The sequence below is a fragment of the Nicotiana tabacum genome, chromosome 19 (genome assembly GCF_000715075.1).
Source record: "Nicotiana tabacum cultivar K326 chromosome 19, ASM71507v2, whole genome shotgun sequence".
Classification (NCBI taxonomy): Eukaryota; Viridiplantae; Streptophyta; class Magnoliopsida; order Solanales; family Solanaceae; genus Nicotiana; species Nicotiana tabacum.
This window is the reverse complement of record NC_134098.1, coordinates 102,574,932-102,597,156: the sequence shown is the minus strand read 5'-3', so window position 1 is coordinate 102,597,156 and position 22,225 is coordinate 102,574,932. Positions and strand designations below refer to the sequence as shown.

Sequence of the window (22,225 nt, the reverse complement as noted above, 5' to 3'; positions counted from 1 at the left end):
TTCTTAATTCTTTAAGAGCTACAAGAAGAGCAATTATATATATACCCACCAAAAATCTCTTCCTCTTCCAATATGGGACAATGTCTCATTGTCAAGAGAGGGAAACTTAAAATTTTACTCAAAAATTTCATTTTCCCTCCATTTCCCATTCACCCTCATTTTAAGACTATTTCATCTTAAAAATTGAAACCTCAACAAATGTATGGTTCTAATATGAGAACTAGAGCATCTAAATTTGTCAACATTAATTAATTAGTACTTACTGTTGTTATCGGTCCTTTAGGCCCCATAATCAGGGAAGGTAAGGGCTAATAAATACGAGAAGTGGGTAAAAATTATGGGATGCTAATTCGTGACAAAAAATACAATAACAACAATCCAGTATAATCTCACTAGTGGGGTCTGGGAAGGGTAGAGTGTGTACGCAGACCTTACCCCTACCCTGGGTAGAGAGGCTGTTTCCGATAAACTCTCGGCTCCCTCCCTCCAAGAACTCCCCACCACTTTGCTCTTGCGATGACTCGAACTCACAATCTCTTGGTTGAAAGTGGAGGGTGCTCATCACTAGAGCAACCCACTCTTGTCGACAAAAAATAATATAGATTAATTGTATTTTTTATTTGCCTAAGTTTTGATGGGCTACTTCACCACTACTTATGTTGAATGGTAATAAGAAATAATTTAAATGCACACACTGGATCAGACACCATCGCTATAAATTAAGTTTGAACAAAAGTTACATACTTTTCCTTGAGAATAAGGTGCATAGCCAAGACTTGGACTGAGTCAGACTTGGGCATATACTTGTCAATCAATATCTGTCCTATTAGCACCCCTAGCTAGCTAACACTTATTTTCTTTGAAGTTTGGCATGGAATTTTCTTTTTAAATTGAAGACTAACTTACATTAAACGGTAAAGAAAGCAGAAAATTCCGGGTCTTAATTAAATGTGTGTTATTTAGTGTATTGTTCAACACTTGAATACGAAGATATATAGTAGCTCCACAAGGCTTTTCGATGATCAGTTTCAACTCAGAAACCCCGTAACACATGTGACAACCAAGACTATTACTTATTACTTTGTTTTCATTAATTATTTTTCTTGATTCCAGACTTTCCTCCTTAAAACCATCAATTTGGTAAGTTACTTGTATTAATACACAGTCCTTTGTGAAAAAAAATAGCTCTTTCCCTCTAACCACAACACCATTAGGTGTTTATAGCAAATATATATATATATATATATATATATATATATATATATATAGTTGAAGCCATGAAAGAGAGGAATGAGAAATTGATGAATGATTTCTGGCTAAGGCCAGCTTTCCAAACAAATTCAGATGTGGGAGCAAAATGGAGATATCTCAAGAAGAAAGCTACAGCAACCTTAACAACTTCATTGCTGCTTTTCTTCTTTCTACTTGCAGTTTCTATCTCGTCCTTGGCTGGATGGTTTGATCTTGTAAGTCAATATGACATCTCCCACTATATATATACATATATATATTTATCTCGACTATTTCACTGTGTATATGCTCTTGTTTGTACTTTTGCCTTATTGTTATTTTAATGCATAAACATAAATGGCGTTAAAAGACATGTAATCAAATAGTTCAGTCAACTATGCTTGTATTTTTTTTTAAAAATCTCTGCACCTCTATTTAGTAGATGAATTTGATATTGAAAGACTATGTTTATTTATTATTAATACAAAGTATGATATTTATACAAGTACAATTATACTTGGGTAAGGATGTGATATGCATGGAATATCTTACAATAAGGGAAGATAACAGTGTATACAAATAAATCAAATATTACTAAAGTTAGATATGCTAGGTCTGCATCCTTATTAATTACTACTTTATCCCGGGGAACTATCGCTCAATTCATATTTCTTTATTTTATTTCTTTTAAATGATGGTTAAAGATAAAATCACCGTATCTAGAAATTACACTAAAAAAAATTAGTACTACAATATTTGAAAATTATACATTTGAGAAAATTACCATCAAAGAAAAAAATTGACTTTTCATACGTAGTTAGAAAATATAAAAATAGATATAAGGTGCATTATCTTTTGTTGGAATGAACCGCGATTTCATGAATTTCATTAGTACCATTTTCCCCCTTCTCATTTGAAGTTTTAAATTAGGGATCTTTTAAATTAAGCTTTGTCAAAGAGAACTGGTTGCTACTCCGTATAGGTTCAAATGTAACAAAAAATTTCTTCATTTCTTCCCTCCTCATTATTAATATTATTTTCTAAAAATAAAATCCATCCACATCGCAACTCATCCTAGCTCAATCAGATGTAATTACCTGTAAAAACTTATTTGCACGGGATATTTATATGGTATTTATTTATGAAAATAAATGCATGACAGTATTTTCTGTCTTTTGATTCTTCTTAATCAGTACTACTCCTTAAATAAAAGCTGATTTAAAATTTCCACTGAGTTTGGTTAATTATAATTTCTTTAAATTTATACAGGCAAAATATACTGGTCATTCCTATCAAAAAGTAGAAGGCCCAATAATCCAGCCCCAAATTCTTGAATTTCCTTTGGATTGTGGTGCATGGAATCAGTCCAATACATGTCCCAGAAACTATCTTAAATCTTATAAACCCTTAAACCCTAATAACTCAACATGCCCTGAGTATTTTAGATGGATTTATGAAGATTTAAAGCCTTGGAAGGAGACAGGAATCACTAGGGAAATGGTGGAGAAAGCCAAAAGACATGCACATTTCAGATTAATAATATTGGATGGAAAAATTTATGTTGAGAAATACAATACAAAGAGATTTATTCAGACTAGACATTTGTACACTATGTATGGGATTATACAGCTCCTAAGGTGGTATCCTGGAAAATTGCCTAATTTGGAGATCATGTTTGACACCGATGACCGGCCGGTCATCCGATCACAGGACTACCGGCAACCTAATTCCGGTCCTCCGCCGTTGTTCCGCTACTGTTCAGATTGGCATAGTTTGGATATTGTCTTCCCAGATTGGTCATTTTGGGGCTGGTAATTACCTTGCTACTGATCCTTTTTATTTTTTGTCGTTTAAAGTTTTGACACACCCATTAAATGAATTATTTAATATCTCACTAATTGTAAGGTTTATTTGATCTTACTTAAATGAGTAACTACTGAATATGGTGCCTTGACTGCGAGTAGTAAGGGTGGAGTTAGAAATTAAAACAACTAATGCATTTTTTGTTTTCTAAAATAACAAATATTCTGGGACTATTTTCTTTTTGGCTAAAGTGACGGAGTACTTTTATGGATCCCAAAAATAATAGCCAAAAAATTATATATATATTTTTGTATATATGTGTATTATAATACAAAAATATACATATTTTATATATATTTTGGTTAGCAAATACAATTAGTTGATTTTGTATTTTGCCCTAATTTTTCTCCGAACTACTTTAGTTACCAACATACAATTATTTCATAAACCTTTGCAAACTGATAATTTTCACATCTTAAGGATTTGCTCTTCAATTTTCTTTTATATTCAAATGCGATGTGCTGTTCAAGATTTTACGCAGTAACCTCTTCAAATTGTGTAAAATGTCTCTCTTTTTTTTGTGGAAATGATTATGTTTTGCCTTTTGTTTAATAGCCGCAGATTTCCTCCTCTTTTTTTTTTTTGGTAACTATGAACTTTTATTAATTACCAAGAATAATACATATCCGCAGCCTAGCTAACTCTGCTAGCTGACCAAATCAAAAATCACAAAAAAACAAGTATAAAACTCTAGAACACAAGCTGCTGCAATTTACTCCTAATTCTAAGGGGTGCTCTGTCAATATTGAGGAATGCTACCTGGTTGATCCTAGTTTCAATTTCTTTTACCAAACTCAATTATACAGATCCTTATGGGAAGGCCAATTCTACATAACCCAATACCCCGATTTCATAAAATGATTATGTTCTTGTTAGAGGAACAAGACATTATAGTATCATCATTGACATAAAGATTGAAATATTGGTTGAAGTCTTCCAATTATTTATATGACTTTGATCATGAATGTGACATTAATATTTCTCTTTTGGCCTAACCTAGGAAAGGCTACCTAATTGTTTGCACAAAGATATTTGGAGTATAAAATTCATACAAGAAAATATTGACTTGCGTATATTCCTGTCAAGAAAAATTCACTTTCGACGCTATTAAATAAAAATTGGACACGAAGAATTTAAACATGATTATTTTTGCTTATTAAATTTTGTAGGGCAGAGACAAATATAAAGCCATGGAGAAGTGTGACTAAGGACATAAAACAAGGTAACGAAATAACCAAATGGAAGGATAGGTTACCCTTTGCTTATTGGAAGGGAAATCCCCATGTTTCTCCTATCAGAAAAGATCTAATGAAGTGTAATATTACTGACAAACAGAATTTTAATACTCTCTTGTACGTTCAGGTTTGTACTACCATTATTTTCTTCATATTTAAATTATGATAACCTTTTATTATCCCTCTTTCTTTTTGTTTTTAAATGAAAATTAAAAGGTATTATCTAAAATCAGTTTAATTACAATTGATTACCATCTATAACATTGTTTTCCTTTTTTTCCCCCAAGAAACTATATTTTCATTAGTTGGATACTGATACCTAGACCATAGTAACATACTTTATTGTTTATTAATGACAAATCCTCAGGACTGGAATGATCAATCCAAAAAGGGGTTCAAGGAATCAAATCTTGGAAATCAATGCACCCATAGGTATAGCCAAGTCCTCCTCCCCCCCCCCCCCCCCAAAATAAATTAAAAAAAATACATTTGTTTTTTGGTGTAGATTGGAAGTTGAAAATTTTGTTGGGTTGACTGCAGATATAAAATATATGTAGAAGGATGGGCATGGTCAGTGAGTGAAAAATACATTTTGGCCTGCGATTCTCCAACATTGTATATAAAACCTCGTTACCATGATTTCTTCACGAGAGGGATGATTCCTCAGCAACATTATTGGCCCATTAGAGATAATGATAAATGTCGGTCCCTCAAGTTTGCTGTTCAATGGGGTAACAATAACACTGACAAGGTACAATTACTAGCGGATTTACATCGACAAATTAAATATGATTTAGTCTGGTGGTTAATGTCACTTTTTGTATGTAGTATTTTTTACACCGTCATTTGATAAAACTTAAACTCAGTTATTAATGATTCATGGGAAGGCATTTTTGTTTTGAATATCTTGACAGGCAGAGGCGATAGGGAAGTCAGGAAGTAATTTTATTCAGGAAGATATGAAGATGGAATATGTGTTTGATTACATGTTCCATTTGCTGAATGAATATGCAAAGCTGCTCAAGTTTGAACCAAAAGTTACAGCAGATGCAGTTGAAATATGTTCAGAATCATTGGCATGCACTTCAGAAGGTATTTGGAAAAAGTTCATGGAAGAAGGCTTAGAAAAAACTCCTAGTTACACAAATCCATGCACTCTTCCTCCACCTTATGAACCTCAAGAAATTAAATCTTTTGTTGAACAAAAGATAAAAGCCACACAACAAGTGGAGGCTTGGGAGGATGAATACTGGAACAAGAAGCAATAGGGCGAGGTCGAGCGTAATCTCACTTGGTGAACTCCGTGTCTTCCGAAGTTGAGGTAGAGGGTTCAGATCCCGTTACTGGCGTAGCATCTCCTTCTCCTTGATCCCGCACCTCCCCCGATGTAATAAACAAAATTTAAAACAAGCAATAGGACCTTTTTAATTTTTGCAACTTAATTTCTTTCCTTTGCTAATGTATATTGATAGCACTTGTATTAGAAAATACCTTAATGTATTGTTACACTACAAAAAAATTACTAAATTGTGGCGATTAATTTATGGGAGTTATAAGAAACTCTCACTATATATTTGTTTTGTGGCGTTTGCGTCAACTCCTACAAAATAATTTTTTTTGTGGTGGTTTATTTGTGGGGTTGTAAAAGACTTCCACTATATTTTCAATTTATGGCGTTTGTTCTAACTTTCACAAAATTATTCGTATTGCGACAGTTTTGTTGTGGAAGTTTTATGATACCTCCAGAAATGCAAATTTAATTGTCTGCAAAATCTTTGCCATTCGATATAAATTGGAGGCCACTAACTCATGCAATATTTAGTCATTTTTTCTACCATCTTTTGAAAATCTAATCAAATTGCACATTTTAGTTAAATTTCTACAAATTGATGCAATTTATGCCAATTTTTAACCCTTGCCATTTTTTGTCTTTTCCCCAACATTCTACCCCTACAAAAAGTAGACACAAAAACAGAGGTTTTCCATTATCTCCATATATTAGTTATTAGTTTTTCTTTTATTGTCTTCAGACATTTTTTTATTTTGTATATTCATCTTTAGCTAATGAAGGATTGAAATACCCCGACAAATAATTTAGTCATAAGTAAAAAATTCAATAAAGGCTATATAGAAAAATATTTATCAAACTAGATAGAGAACAGGGATTTTTATTCACTTATAAATTCTTGAATATCTCTACATCGAAGCTACCACGACCCAATTCCACTTATAAATTGTGATGGCGCCCAACACTACAATTAGGCAAACTAACTAATAAATTAAACATATATCGATTATTTCCAGAATAATTTTTCCAAGAAATTTTATTATGTTATTAGCAGCCTTAAAGAAAATGAAAAGATACCGATAAATTTAAATCCAAGAAAAATAATAAGACACCAAATTCTACCAATGTGTGTGTCAAGACCCGGTGTCACAAGTGTATGATCATCTAGTAGATTATACAAAACTTCAAATATTGTCTGAAATAAAAATAGACATAATGAAAATACAAGGAGAGCCACAAGTAGCTGCAGGACGGCTCAGAAAGGCAGCTCACCACTACGCCTCTGGATAACGAGGATGTGCGATGATAGGTCTTCCACTAGTACATGTCTCTGATCCTGCACAAAAAGTGCAGCAAGTGTAGTATGAGTACGTAAACAACGTGTACCCAGTAAGTATTAAGCCTAATCTCGAAGTAGTTGAGACGAGATGGTCGACTTTGACACTCACTAAGGGTCAACAATAATAAATAGAATAAAATAAAAATTATTTAATTCATCATGATTCACAGAATTAACAATAATTTTACTAAATCAGCAGGAATAATTAAATTCTTCCAATTTCAACAACTTCCAAACCATTTATTAAATCCACAAGCTGCAAATTAAAAATATCGTGAAATCGTGTATTTATTATTATTATTATTAAGCACGATTTCTGGCGAGGTCGTACAGCTTGATCCAGAGTGTCATGTACACTGCCGAGGGACGTGCGACACGATTCATAGATGCATCTATCTTGCCGAGGCGTTCGGCGCGCTCTACAAGAAAGGAGGACATTTTCTTATGTACCTCCAAAAGGAAAGTATATTTATTATAAGATCAATTCGAGAGGGTGAATAATTTCTTTTAACAATTAATTACTTTAAACATAAAATTAAACATATATATATATATGTGTGTGTGTGTGTGTGTGTGTGTGTGTGTGTGTGTGTGTGTGTGTGTGTGTGTGTATATATATATATATATATATATATATATATATATATATATATATATATATATATGTCAAATAATTTAATTAAGTAAAGAATATAATTTACACAAGTAATTCATGCTTTGAGTCCTAAACTACCCAGACTTTAACATTTATAGTAGCTACGCACGGACTCTCGTCACCTTGTACGTACGTAGCCCCCACAATTAGCAACATTTATTAATTTTAATCATATATGGGGTAATTTTCCTCTCACAAGATTAGACAAGAGACTTACTTCAATTTGCTCCAATTTAATCCACTAGAAGGCCCTTTCCACGATCATCCAACTCTGTCTGGCTCGAATCTAGGCAAAATAAATTCGATACAATCACTAAAAATTATAAGAATCAATTTCATAAGAAAATACTACATTTTTCAATGAAATCCGAAAATTAACTCAAAAATCATCCGTGGGGCCCGCGAACGCGATCCATTATTCGCAAACGCAGAGAGAAAATCTTGCCTGCTCCAGTTTTCCCTTCGCGAACGCGAGACCTCTCTCGCGAACGTGAAAAAGGAAACTAGAACTGGAAAATTTGGTTTCTCAAATTTAGCTCCGGGCGGTCCGAAACACACTCGAGCCCCTCGGGACCCCGTCCAAAGGCACCAACAAGTCTGTAATCATAATACGGACCTACTAGAACTCTCAAAACGAGTAAAACAATAACAAATCCAAGAATCACACCCCAAAACCAAATGGGATCAAACTTTGAACTTCAAGTTTTTCAAATTCTCCGAATGCACCGAATCATACTTAGACTACTCGGAATGTCACCAAAATTTGCATGCAAGTCTTAAATCACTATACGGAACTATTCCCAAACTTAAAATTTCAAACGGATTTCAATTACTCAAAAACCTACTCCAAACCAAATTTAAAGAACTTTAAACCTTCAAATAATTAATTTTTACTATTAAGCGCAAAAACGCTCATGGGTTATCCAAAACCCGATCCGAACATACGCCCAAGTTCGAAATCATCATACGAACCTATTTGAACCGTTAAATATCGATTCCAGGGTCGTTTTCTCAAAATATTGACCGAAGTCAAACTTGGCCTTTTAAGGCCAACTTAAAGAACCAAGTATTCCGATTTCAACCCGAACACTTTCAAATCCCAAACCAACCATCCCCGCAAGTCATAAATCAATAAAAACATATACGAGGAGTTTTATTTTAGGAAATGGGGTTCTAAAGGTTAAAATGACTGGTTAGGTCATTACATAAGCTACATCTCCACCTTAGAAAATATGTAGCTACACCCCTTTTTACACAAATAGCCGTTCATATTCTTTGTTTAAGCACATGCAAAAAATTCAACAACGGCTATATGGAAGAAATTTATCAAACTAAAGAGAAAACATGGTAGGAGGCCTTTTTATTTATTTATAAACTTTTGAATCTCTCTATATCGATGATACCTCTCCACCTTAGAAATTGTGTAGCTATACCCCTATTTATAATACTACAAATCAAATTTGACTGGAATTTAGAAAATCTATTCCTACATGATTCCGACCGTGAATCCTAATTAGACAAATTTAAATAAACTAACTAATATCATAGACAATTTAGGAATACTATTTAATCTTAGTTTAATTTTCAACTTCTAAAAACTCAAAGGTATTTTTTCCTCTCTTTATTTATCACTTCTCAATATTAAGATATTGATTTTATTGTGGATGAAATTTTTTCACAAATTTTAAGAATATGATACCAGTAGCTAAATAGTAGAATGAAAAAAAATATTGTTAAACCTCTTTATAACAGCCTCATATGTCCATATTTTTTGGCCTATATTAACGATTAATTGTTATACACCTATATTAACAATTTAAAATTTAGATCTTATTTGGTTGTTATAAACAAAATTACCCAAAAATAGTTTTTTCAATTTTTTTATATTTAAAAGATAAAAAATATATTTAGATTTAACATCTAAAAAGATATTCATATTTCATTAATTAAAATTTTAAATAATTAGTACGATATTAATACATCCGTAACTAGTTGTTACATTTATTTTATCTAGGGATTTTAGCAATTTTATTATGTTCAAAAATATTATTTTTATTGTTGGAAAAATACTTAATTTTCTCAAAAACTTATTTGTTGCCTTAATTTCCCTTTTTGTTTTTGCTCGAAAAGTAAACGCGGTAAGTTCTCCCTCCTTTTCCAAAATATTTCCCGAATCTTTCCCTCTTTTAATTCCATTATGCCTCTAGCCCTAGGTTTTTCCTTTTTCAACACCTCGGCTGAACTGCTTCTTCTCTAGTGCATTGCTTCCCTTCATATGCGCTTTATCTCAATTTTCTATCCATATTAGTTACATTTTGTAAGTATTATTCTTCATATCAATTTATGGCTCCTGCTCTGATTTTTGAATCACGGATTATGTCTTTTGTGTTGCTCCATTATTTCAATTTAAGTAATTTTTTATTAAGGTATTTTCAGGTTAGGAATACGATTTATTGGTATTGCATTGTGTCTTGGGAATTTCTGAAGTGAAGTATCCATTTGGGCGAATCAACTTCAGAATGTCACTGCTCATCTAAAGGTAATTTTTTTTCTTTTTTTTTTCCTCTTAATTTTTTTTTATTATCTCAGTAGCAGTAGAATTTGGGTTTTTCAGTTGTAGTTATTGCTTGAACCAGTAATGAAACCCTTATGGACAATCTAGCTTGAAATTTATTCTCTTTTTTAAAGAGTGTTGACATTCGAAGTAAGACCATTAGATGTTTTGCTTCTGGCTAAGATTACTCAGTGTTATAGTAAAAAGCTCCTTTATTTAACGTTAAGTTTTTTCCAGATTTCAATTAGAATTTAGTTCTGTTGTGTGATGTTGAAATTGATTGACCCACAAATTAATATAATATGGGAATTGGGAGAGCATAAATGCATTTTATTCTGCAGATTATTCAGTCAGGGAACTTGCTAATGTTTTTCTCACTTCTACATTGAGGAATATCAAGACAGTACATGGTCTTCAATGAATGCATCTCTTTTACTTGCTATGGTGATAAATTTATTCTTCTCTAGCTCATACTTTAGTAGTTTAGTTTTTCACTTTCCTTAAAAAATGAATCACTGCAGATGAAAACTTCCTCTAGTAATATGTGTTGCATCATATCATTATTGCAGATGTGCACGTTTCTAAGAGTACTAGATATGGTGTAATTTCAAACCCGCTATCAGGTAAGTTGACTCATTTTATTATAAAAACTAGCTTATCTACGGCTCGCATAAGTTTTTGAACTTATTTTATATATGCCTTCAAATTTGAATATTTCTAGCAGACAAAGTTCATTAGGCAGGTAAATTATTTATATGCTACTGATGTTTTATTTATTTGGAAAAAGAAAATGAACTCCAACTTTCTATATAATAACTCGAGATTGAGGGTGAAGAACATGAGCCTTACATCGAAGTATCTCAAGTATAAATATGGTGTACTACGTAGATGATGTTTTCAATTAAGGATAGAGTGCTTTTTGTAAACCTAAAGCCAAGAAATTTGTATGATACAGAAGAAGTTGTGAAAGATGAAAGTTATGAGAATGAGCTATACTAAGAGTTAGGATATAACTAGCTACAGACCATCTAATTGATGATGTAGTCGAGGCAAATACTGCTACTTATTTAGCAACAAATACATACAAATCCGAATAAACTTTTTATTTATTATGGTGTTTTATCTAAAGGTAACAATATTGCATCTTTAAGTAGTGCTTATTTATTTCGTCTATAGGTATGTTTAGAGATGACATTCATATTGGATTTAAAGGTATGTTCAGAAATAGTATTCACATTTGATTCACCTTATTTTTTATATCTTGTATTCGTATGTGTTCCCCATAAGAGGATCTCTTACTGTGGAGTAATTCTATGGACAAACTTTGATGAAGCCAACTTGATTGAATGCTAATCTATGCATATTTTGGTTTAACAGATTGATATGCTGTTATGATGGCATTGAGTGGTAAGTTATGCTTGTTAACTTATCTCCTAAATCTTTTCACATTTTTTTTCCAGGTCACATTAAGTAACTAAGAGTCATTTGGTATATATTCTCTTGTAGTTTTTGCGGATAATACAGATACTAGTGGAATTCATGCCTTAGAAAAAGTTTTGCGCGTTTTAATTTGTTGCTTCTTTTGTTTGAAGTTGGATCCAACAGATTTTAACATGCTTGGTTTGTTTAACTAACTACTCCTATCAGACCACTCCTATTTTATTCAGTTCATTTCTTCTACTTCAATTTTCTAGTGTTATTAGCCTTCAGTTTCGATGCAAGTTTGTTAATCATTGGGATAGATTACAGCTTATAATTTATTTGTTTGATTCTAATGTTAGAAAGCCTATAGTGGTTAATTTATATTTTATTAGTTACATTATGATTTTCGTGAATATATGGCAAGAATTTATGCTATCAAGTAAAATAATTTGTGGATGTAAGTGTTGTGATGATATCCAAGGAAATAACTTTGTACTTTAGCTCTTATTCATGTGAGTATCTAACAACTTCAGTTCAATGCTATTGTTAGATCAAGTAACAGATTTACTTGTAAGAAGAATCAGACCTTTCGTTTATTTATATACCAAGATCTTCCTTTTAGCTTGTTGGCAAAATTTTATTCCTTTAAAAGTTTTTGATCAAAATTCTCTGTTTCAGCATGTGATATGTAGAGTGAGCCTGCTTCATTCGGTGGATGTGAGAATATGATTAGGTGACAACAATACAAATCACCAAGCAAATATTTAGCACATCTGCATATTTACTTATTATGGACAGCTGTAGAATGTATAATGTTTAAATTATCAAATGTGTTTTTATAACTTTAGTGTGATATGAATTTGAATGTGTTGATTTTTGTTACTATAGATATTCTTAATGGAATGGATTTATGTTGTATGACTTATTGAGTTTATTTATTGAATCCTTAATTTAAAATTTTTCACTATTGTGGCAGTTATAAGCTGCCACTGATTATTTTTTTAAAAGATTGAGATCAAATTGTGGGGGTTTATAACCCTCTCACATTATTTTTTAAAAACTATTGAGATCATATTTTGGGTGTTATAAACCGTCGCTAATTGCCTTTAAAAATTGTCACAAATTAAAAATTTATATTGTGGCGGTCATTGTGGAGGTTTTACAAAATTGCCACAGAAATGCTCGTGACGAAGGTAATTGTGACGTTTTTTGAAACCGCTACAATTCATTTTGTTGGGGTCAAAAACCGCCACAAAACTTAAAAATACCCCCCCCCCCCCACAAAATGAGCCTTTTCTTGTTTATTTAGACCTTCTTCAACCTCTCACCTTAATGCATAATATATGGACTTCCAAATAGAGTTTAGTAGCTTTTACAAACTCAAACAATAAGCTCTATGTGTGTGGGTGTTTTCTTAGACTATCTTTACATGATTCTCTCTTTTCTTTCTTACTATTATCTTTTCCTATTACTAACTTTTACATTTTGTTGGTTAAAATGTGGACCTTGAAAGTTGGGAAACTACTGAACTAATTTAAGAAAAAACCTTATTGAGATACAAATTAAAAGGGATATCTTTTTCCTTTCAATTTTAGGAGGTGCGTTAAAAGTTACATAGGAGTTTGGTTACTTAAAATAATCATTTCATCTTAGATTTTAATTCATATAATTTTATACGAAGTTTACACAGGAGATTACGACCGATCCATTGGAGAGCTTTGGAAATATATTTCAAATATATTTAAATCAGTCTAAAGTTATGGAACACAACCTTTAAATTATAAAAAATTAAGTATGAATATTTACTCGCATTAAGGGGTAAAAAAAGACTTTGCTAAAGAAATTCCCTATTTCTATGAATTCCAAAATATCCACAATTAAGTAAATCCTTACTTTTTTACTAATCATAAATATTCTGGAGCCACTTATTGTCCACCAAATTTTGCTCTTCTTATGGAGCAAACAATACACTTAAATTTAAAGAAATCAAGTTTCAGCACATGGCTTCAAATGCCAAAACTTCGCAACCATTCATGAAGTTTTACACGCTAGAGGTTACAAGTTTAATAAATCTCAACCAACCATTAATTTCTTCTTGAACCAATTTTATCAGGAAAAGCAACAAATCTCAGCTTTCAATCTCTTTCACTAGTGAAAAGCACTACTTAGTTGTTATTTTCTTTAGTAATTAAAGATGAGATTATGGCTTAAATATAGTTTGGTATTCTAGCAGGGAATTGAAGAAACATAGCTAAAGTGCTGTAAATTTCCATGCGGATTTCAGCGTTTGGAATGATTGAAAGGCAGCGCAGGACTTCTTGGATTAAAAGCACTATTGGATTCTTTCTTATTCTTATATCTATTACTATTGTAGCACTAACAATTGAATGGAACGACATTGTAAGTACATGCTTGCTCTGTCTCTCTTAACAACTTTTCTAAAATGTTTGCTCAAGTGTCATAATCCGACCCCAACTTTGTTTGGGACTGAAGCCTAGTTGTTGTTATTGTCATAATCTGACACTGGAATTTACATTCCAATCATTTGTACTTTCTAAACAATTTATACAAAAAATAGTTTTCTGACTTAATTACATGATAAAATTCAGTGATGATATGCGATATTAATCTTTTTCTCATGTATAGCGACATTTTCCTTTTTTAGTCTCTCCATACAGATTCCTTGCAGAAGAATAAAGTTGATCTTTTCCCTGAAGTTTCTTGCTCAATAAAGTGTCCACGAACTTCACCAAACAAACCTAAATTCAGTTCATCATCCGAATCATGCCCTGAATACTTTCGATGGATTCATGAAGATTTAAGGCCATGGAAGGACACAGGGATAACGCGAAAAATGGTAGAAAGAGCTCGAGAAGTAGCCCATTTTAGAATAGTCATAGTAAATGGAAGAGTGTATTTTGAGAAGTATAAACCAACTTTCCAAAAAAGGGACATGGTCACATTGTGGGGGGTATTGCAACTTCTTAGTTTTTATCCTGGCATGCTACCGGATTTAGATTTTGTTTTCGAATGTGGCGATCAACCAGTGACACAAAAAAGTGATTATGGAAAATCAAAGGATTCAATTCCACCACCATTGTTTCATTACTGTGGAAATGACTCGAGTTTTGACATTGTTTTCCCTGATTGGTCCTTTTGGGGTTGGTAAACATTCTTATCTTTTCAAGTTCAAGCCAATGTTAAGTTGAAATATTTACTAGTAGCATTTTGGGTGGTTGTATTAGAAATGGTTCTTTATTTTGGTACTACTGCAGGCCAGAAGTCAACATAAAGCATTGGGATATCTTGAAAAAAGATTTGCAGCAAAGCAATGAGATGATTAAGTGGACAGAAAGGGAGCCTTATGCTTATTGGAAAGGGAATGTATTATTAAGCCAATCAAGACGTGACCTTTTGAAGTGCAATGCCTCTAAGAATCAGGACTGGAACGCGCGAATTTATGACATGGTAAGTCTCAACCTTCAGTTTCTTCACACTTAGGTGCTGTGGGATCCCTTAATAGATGCAAACACTAGGTTCACAATAAAAGGGTTGCCCCGTGCACAAAGATGTGCTAAGTGCGGGGTCCAGGGAAGGGCCAGACTACATTGAGGCTATTGTACGCAGTCTTACCTTGCATTTCAGCAAGAAGTTGTTTCCATGGAGACAAGTCTTACTTCGCAAACTTTAGGTTCACAATGCTGAAAATTTAAACACCATTTCATAATTTGCAATTTTTGATATGCTGATATTAGCCCTTTTCAGCAATGGGCTCGTGAACGAAGACAAGGCTATAAAACTTCAGATTTAGCTACACAGTGCACTCATAGGTATGCAGTCAATCTCAGAATACCTTCAAACTAGACCTTTTTCTCTGAATCTTTCGTATCTTCTAACCTCTTAATTGTTCTTTAATCATTTTTGTTTGACCAATTTTTTCTTGGAATTATGATGAGACAGATACAAGATTTATGTTGAAGGGCTTGCATGGTCAGTGAGTCAAAAGTACATTCTAGCCTGTGATTCTGTGGCTCTTCTCATAAATCCCCACTATTATGATTTCTTCACAAGGAGTTTGCTGCCAACAATCCATTACTGGCCAATAAATGAGAATGACAAATGCAAATCCATCAAGTTTGCAGTAGACTGGGGCAATAAGAATGCAGAAAAGGTAACATTCTATGTATATGACAATACTAATTAATCTTCTGCTACCTTAATCGTTTTATAAATTTAATGTTTGAGCACCAATGACCCTCAACAGGCACAAGAAATTGGAAAATCAGGGAGCAAATTTGTACATGAGGAGCTACAAATGAAGTACATTTACGACTACATGTTTCATCTCTTGTCCGAATATGCCAAGCTTTTGCAGTATCGACCCACTGTGCCTAGAGAAGCAGTTGAAGTATGCTCAGACACATTGATTTGCTCGACGAAAGGAATAAGAAAGAAGTCTAGGGTACATTCCAGGGTTAATTATGCTTCATCTTCAAAACCATGTAGCATGCCCCCTCCCTGGAGCCCTGCAGATCTCCAAGATTTTCTCGAGAGAAAAGAGAATCTCACAAAGCAAGTTGAACAGTGGGAAGAAACTCAAAGTGTTTGAAACTTTCCACATCAGGGACGTAGTATTTGCTTAACCTATCTTTCTTTCAATTTTGCCTAAATTCACAAGTGAGAAAAGAAGACACTTTTGAATCACTGTATATCAGTTTCCATGAGATATATCTGGCAGAAAATTATTGTTCTTTATCATGTCAATCTATATAGAAAAATGCTCATTTGTTCCACTTCCATAGATATTGTGCAATCAACTTTCATTTAGTTGAAGGATTACTAAACATTGGATTAAATTTCTATAGTGAAGCATCTGGAACTATATTGATCCTTCTATGAAGTATTCCCTAGTCCGAGAGAAAATTGCAAAAGAAACATTCCTCAGTATATTTGATAAATTTATAAAATTATTTCTCTTAATCCGAGTTTTAAGGATTAAGTGGAGTTGAGAAAAGTTCCAGTAAGTTCATCAAATCAACCTTCTGTTTATTTGATTTTGATATAACAATCATAGGTTTGCTTTTCGATCTGTATATAAATACTGTATCTCCTTCTGCAATACACAGCAGATAAAATATGTTGGAGTGGAATTTTTAAAAGAAACTAATACTCTCCTCCCTGGTTTCCAAATTCTTTACTTAATCAAGAAAGAAACTTTCTTATGATTAGGATCAAACCTAAATAACCTGAACTTGGTTTAGTCAAGTCCTGGACTTGGCACTATTTTCTTGACAATGTAAAAGGACTTTTGATCTTCTAATCGTGGATACTTGATATCTTCCGAAACAGGATCAAGGTGAAAAAAAGGGGGTCATTAGCTTAATAATCTAATGGAAATTCTTTTCTGGATTACATTTTTTAGACTTAAATATTTGACAGCATGCAAAAACGACGATCAAATGAACAAGGGGAAAGGAAAGAGCAAAACAGGAACGAGAATTGAATTGAATTGAATATAATTAGAAATTAGGATCCCATCACTTTGCCACACATGATCGTGTTTATAGTATATTACAGACAAAAATCACAAAGAAAAATATACTGAACGTCTTAGACAAGAAAGTATAAATGAACACAAAACTCCATTAGGAAAGGCCTATAACATATGCCTTTACTAGTGACTGAATAAAAAGGCCTGATAATATATGTAGAGGGGAAATTAAAGACAAATTTCGATCAGCGAGCTCTGCCAATGAAGGTATCCAAGCTCATTTCACTTGGATCAGTAGCTTGCAACTCAACTTGGACACCATCAAATTCTCTCCTGAATCTATCTTTGGAACTTGCATACAGCATCTTACTTCTTACTCTTGCTGTTTCTGGTGACCTACATCCCACACAGCAGTTTTATCAAGTCACATGAATAATGGCTCAAGTATATCTTTCAATATTAAATAAACTTCTTATCATAGAAGCTTTTAGCCCCATCTAAATGTAACCAAAAAAGCAGCTCAGTGCACAAGGCATCCTGCGTTCACGCAGAATTTGGGGAAGGGCCACACCCCAAGGGGTGTGATGTAGACACAACCTACCCTAATGCAAGCATTAATGGCTACTTCCACGGCTCGAACCCGTGACCTATAGGTCACATGGAGACCAACTTTACCGTCGCTCCAAGGCTCCCAATGACCATAAACCTATGTTGCACAAATTCCTCCAAAAATGCCGTCAGGTATGTGTTGGATCCTCTAAATGTTATGCATCATTAGAGAATTTGACACCGGTGCTGCTGCATTTTTAGAGGATTCGAGCAGTATATATAATCATAAATCACAGCCAGCAAAAAGATTCGTGCAATGCAGCATTCTATGTTAGCATGCATACTTATGAAGAAGCTAGATTAATTCGTATAATGCAACACTCATATGTGAAATTACGTGCACTGAACATTGTTCCAAAGATAAATTGAAAACCAGAGATTCATTAAAAGGATGATACATACGCACAAACTTGAAAATAGGCCATCAATTAATGTTAACCTACAACAAGAAGTAAGAATTCTTTATATTGCGAGTGTAAAAATAATAGTAGGACGTACCAAGCAACGAAGAAGATCTTGCTTTTCTGGACATTTTCATCAGTAGTGTAATCATAGTCAAAAACAGCATAGCGGCATTCATTGGAAGGCAAGCTGTTGGAAAAATCTTGATGAGTCTCTCCTTGTTCGCCAACCTTGTCAACAACAACTTGCTGACCCTCAATCTTGAACACTATGTATCTGTAGTTCCTTTTTGCTTTCAACTCCATGAATTTCAGCTTGCACTCATCACTCACTGCTATCCCTGATGCCGAATTCGCCTATTTTTCAAATATATCACACAGTTACATGCACACACATGCAACGAAAAAACACGGTTGATTAGTTTTAAAAAGGGATATTAAGAACCATCAAATGTTATGGCGAGGTGGTAAGTCTCTTTCATCTTTAACCACAAACCAGAATTAGTCAGGCCCTAAATCGGTACCGGACATCCGATAAAAGGAAATCAAGAAAAACCGTAATTTTGAGACAAACACTAGGCATAGGACCTGTAGCAGCTAACCTCCTCTGCTTTTCTCATTACCCACCTATTTTCAGGTAAATAGTTACCCATATGTACCTTATAAATAATTTGATATGTGAGGGATTGAGCTTTAATTATATTGAGAGGAATATGAACAAATAATTTATAGTAATCCCTTTCAAGAAATTATATTAAGTGTCATCAGTCTTACAACAAGATACAGTACAAATTACTACGCATTTCAATATCTGATCATAGGATTAGATTTGTCCCTAAATCAAAATGAGATATTTTGTTCTCATGTTTTTTTCTAAGACATTTGCCTTTCATTTATATGTTCAAAATGTCCGTGCATGACGAGAAAATACAGAAAACTGAAAAAAAAGAAGAAAAAACAAGAACAAAATATATCTCTACAATAGAGAAGAAATTAAATGCATGCAACATACCATTTGGATAAGCGGCGAACAATGGAATTAGCTTCTGCAAACAATGAAAAGGAAGCAAAGTTAGGAAAAAACAGGAGAAGGAAAGAGGGCAAAAGTGTGTGTTGTAGAAATATTCAAAGGGCTGAGAGCTCTTGTAGCGCTGTTTTGGACAAAAACACAAGTGTTTGTTGCTTGCTATACATCTCGTTCGTCATTCATCCTATAATTTTGGATCGTATAATTTCTTGGAATTAATTTTGTTAACCAACAAAAGGATATACAAGTTTTTAAATTGGGTTATATCATCTCATGATGAAGAGTCGCAAGAAGCAGTTTAGTGGTTAAAATTTTAGTGTCACAACTGAACACATAACTTTTGATACATAATATAATTAATATATATAAATCTATTAAATCTCAATAAATATTAAATTTGAACCTATAATTTTAACAGTATAATAAATTCAATGTTGAGAATCTTAGAAATTGAACTCACTTATCATTTGCATTCTTGCGTTACTGTTTCTAATTTGATTTAGACCTTTTAAATGTATAATTGCTTCGGTTTCAATATATTTCGATTTTGTTATTGTATTAGCTCTAATTTCCAACTATGCAAATGAAGAACGTTACTTTAAATTTTACATTAATTATTACCGATTCATTAAATGCATTAATTTGAAGTAGAAATTACACAATTTTTTTCCTTTCAAAATAGTTTGAGATAATTTTAGAGATCTCCCCTCACGTTTCACTTCATCACATGTCCTCCGTTATCATTTACGATATTACGCTTACCTCCCTTATTGCGATATTATAAACATAATACCGTAAACCACAAAGGAGATTAGTGTGATGGAGTAAAATATAAAGGAAAGTCTCTAAAATTATCTCAAATAGTTTATAACCTACATGCTACAAATAACACTTGTCAAAAAGAGTTCTGGGAATAAATATCTGAAACAAAACGTTGCTTGTTCCATTCCGTCAGTGAGAGGATCTAATGTTAGTATTCTAATAGTCTCTAAGTACTAACGTCACGTTTGTCCATAAAAAAAATGTTTGCCCATGAAATTTTACAAATTTTTTTAAAAAATTCGAAAATAAGTTTCTTAAATGACCACCTTTTCAAAATTTCAAGAAAAACTCTTTTCCCCGCTCACAAAAAGTGCAATATTTTTTCAAGTGAAATGAATGTTCAAACATAATTTCAATTTCCAAATACCATTTTTTAACTTAACTCCAAATATTACTTGTTTTTCAAAAATTATAATTTTTATGTCCAAACGCGTACTAAAACGAATATATATGTCACGACCTAAAATCTCACCTGTCGTAATGGCGCCTATCTCAATACTAGGCAAGCCGACAATCTCAATAAACCACCATATCTTTTAAATTTGAAAACATAATAATTAAATTCAGTGGCAGAAATCTCACAAATAAAAATATAACACTCCCAAAAATCCGTTGTCACTGAGTACATGAGCATCTAATATGAATACAAGGTCATACTGATAAAACACTGTCTGAAAGTATAGAACATTACAATAACTGGAAGGAAAGAGAGTCAAGGTCTGCGGACGCCAAGCAGCTACCTTGATAGTCTCCAGCAGATAAATCCTCAAATCTGGCAACCACCGTATCCGGAAGTACCTGGATCTGCACACGAGGTGCAGAGTATAGTATGAGTACAACCAACTCAATAAGTAATAAGACTAACCTCTAGGCTGAAAGTAGTGATGAGCTCCGCAGATACACTCCAGTACATAAATAATGGTACAGAAATATAGGCATGCTTGCAAGTTCCACAGTTAAACTCAGTACAAGCAAAATAGCTAAATACTGCATGATATGAGAAATGTGACATCTCAGTGAAAAGACTTCATGTACTGCTGGTCACAAATTATTCGGTCACTCGGTATTGTTTATGGCCAATCCAACTCAGGGATATTCCATCCCGTATATATATTCACATCGACTGACAGTGAGTCCGTCAATACCGTGTAAGGCTAATCCAGCCCTGGGGTAATTTACTCCCACTTGTAAATGATACGGATAAGATCCATGTCCAGGAAAAATTCATCACAATATAAATAAATAAGGCAAGTTCATGCCCTGGGAAGTCCATCCCGAATATATATATATATATATATATATATATATATATATATATATATATATATATATATATATATATATATATATATATATATATACTACAAAACATTATAAGAAATTGTCAGACTCTAGAGGGACTTCTTCAGCCCAAGCGTGGTATAAAGCCGATATGGCCTACTGCAAGCGGGCAGTCTCGATCCGTATAATAATAATAAAGCTTATAAGGGCTGCTGCAGGCGGGCAACCCCGATCCATATACTGATAAAGCCTATAAGGCCTGCTGCAGGCGGGCAGCCCCATTTCATATAATAATAATATATATAAATCCAATATGGCCTGCTGCGGCGCGCAGCTCGATCCCATAAATATCCTCACAATGGACGAATATGACTCAATGTGAAATGTATATTTTTATAACAGTTAATTCAACAGCAACACGACCCCATGGGTCCCAAAATATTGTCATGTAGCCTAAACATTATCTTTAATAAGAGCATCAGCTCAAATTCTCTAACACGTGGAAAAATGTTCAGATAATAACATGATTCTTTAATTTGACAACTTCACAGGATTTATTCAAGTTACAATTTCTATGGTGCACGTCCACACGCTCATCACCTATCGTGTGCGTAATCTCCAAACAATTTATATAACACCAAATTCGGAGATTCATACCCTCACAACCAAGTTTAGAAATGTTACTTACATCAAACCATGTAATTCTTTATTCTGAAATGCCTTTGCCTCGCAAATTTGCCTCTGAAAGCCTCGTATCTAGTCGCAATTAATTCGATTCAGTCAATACAAATCCTAAAAATTTATTCCATATGAAAATACTAATTTTCCAACAAAATCCGAAATTTAACTCAAAAATCGTCCGTGGGGCCCACGTCTCGGAACCCGACAAAAATTATAAAATATGAACGCATGTTCAACCACGAGTCTAACCATATAAATTTTACCAAATTTCGACATCAACTCGACTTCCAAATCATCAAATCTTATTTCCAAATCCCTAAGCCCAAA

The 22,225-nt window shown here is 33.2% G+C and overlaps 3 protein-coding genes across 3 annotated transcripts; 2 read left to right on the top strand and 1 right to left on the bottom strand.

The window, feature by feature from the left end:
* Positions 1-1,245: 1,245 nt before the first annotated feature.
* On the top strand, positions 1,246-5,899 carry LOC107802200 (uncharacterized). The gene is made up of 6 exons (XM_075238314.1): positions 1,246-1,466; positions 2,500-3,041; positions 4,263-4,455; positions 4,696-4,760; positions 4,869-5,079; positions 5,243-5,899. Exons 1-6 carry the CDS (start codon positions 1,278-1,280, stop codon positions 5,594-5,596), a joined length of 1,554 nt encoding a protein of 517 aa, XP_075094415.1. The 5' UTR covers positions 1,246-1,277; the 3' UTR covers positions 5,597-5,899.
* A 7,681-nt stretch (positions 5,900-13,580) lies between these two features.
* Positions 13,581-16,344, top strand: LOC107801147 (uncharacterized). The gene is made up of 6 exons (XM_016624433.2): positions 13,581-13,986; positions 14,252-14,751; positions 14,862-15,054; positions 15,352-15,416; positions 15,547-15,757; positions 15,851-16,344. Exons 1-6 carry the CDS (start codon positions 13,858-13,860, stop codon positions 16,193-16,195), a joined length of 1,443 nt encoding a protein of 480 aa, XP_016479919.2. The 5' UTR covers positions 13,581-13,857; the 3' UTR covers positions 16,196-16,344.
* A 727-nt stretch (positions 16,345-17,071) lies between these two features.
* On the bottom strand, positions 17,072-19,257 carry LOC107801148 (actin-depolymerizing factor 10-like). The gene is made up of 3 exons (XM_016624434.2): positions 19,100-19,257; positions 18,185-18,444; positions 17,072-17,473 (listed from the first exon to the last, which is right to left on the bottom strand). The coding sequence occupies exons 1-3, from the start codon at positions 19,100-19,102 to the stop codon at positions 17,323-17,325; spliced, it is 414 nt and encodes a 137-aa protein (XP_016479920.1). The 5' UTR covers positions 19,103-19,257; the 3' UTR covers positions 17,072-17,322.
* Between the last annotated feature and the right edge of the window lie 2,968 nt (positions 19,258-22,225).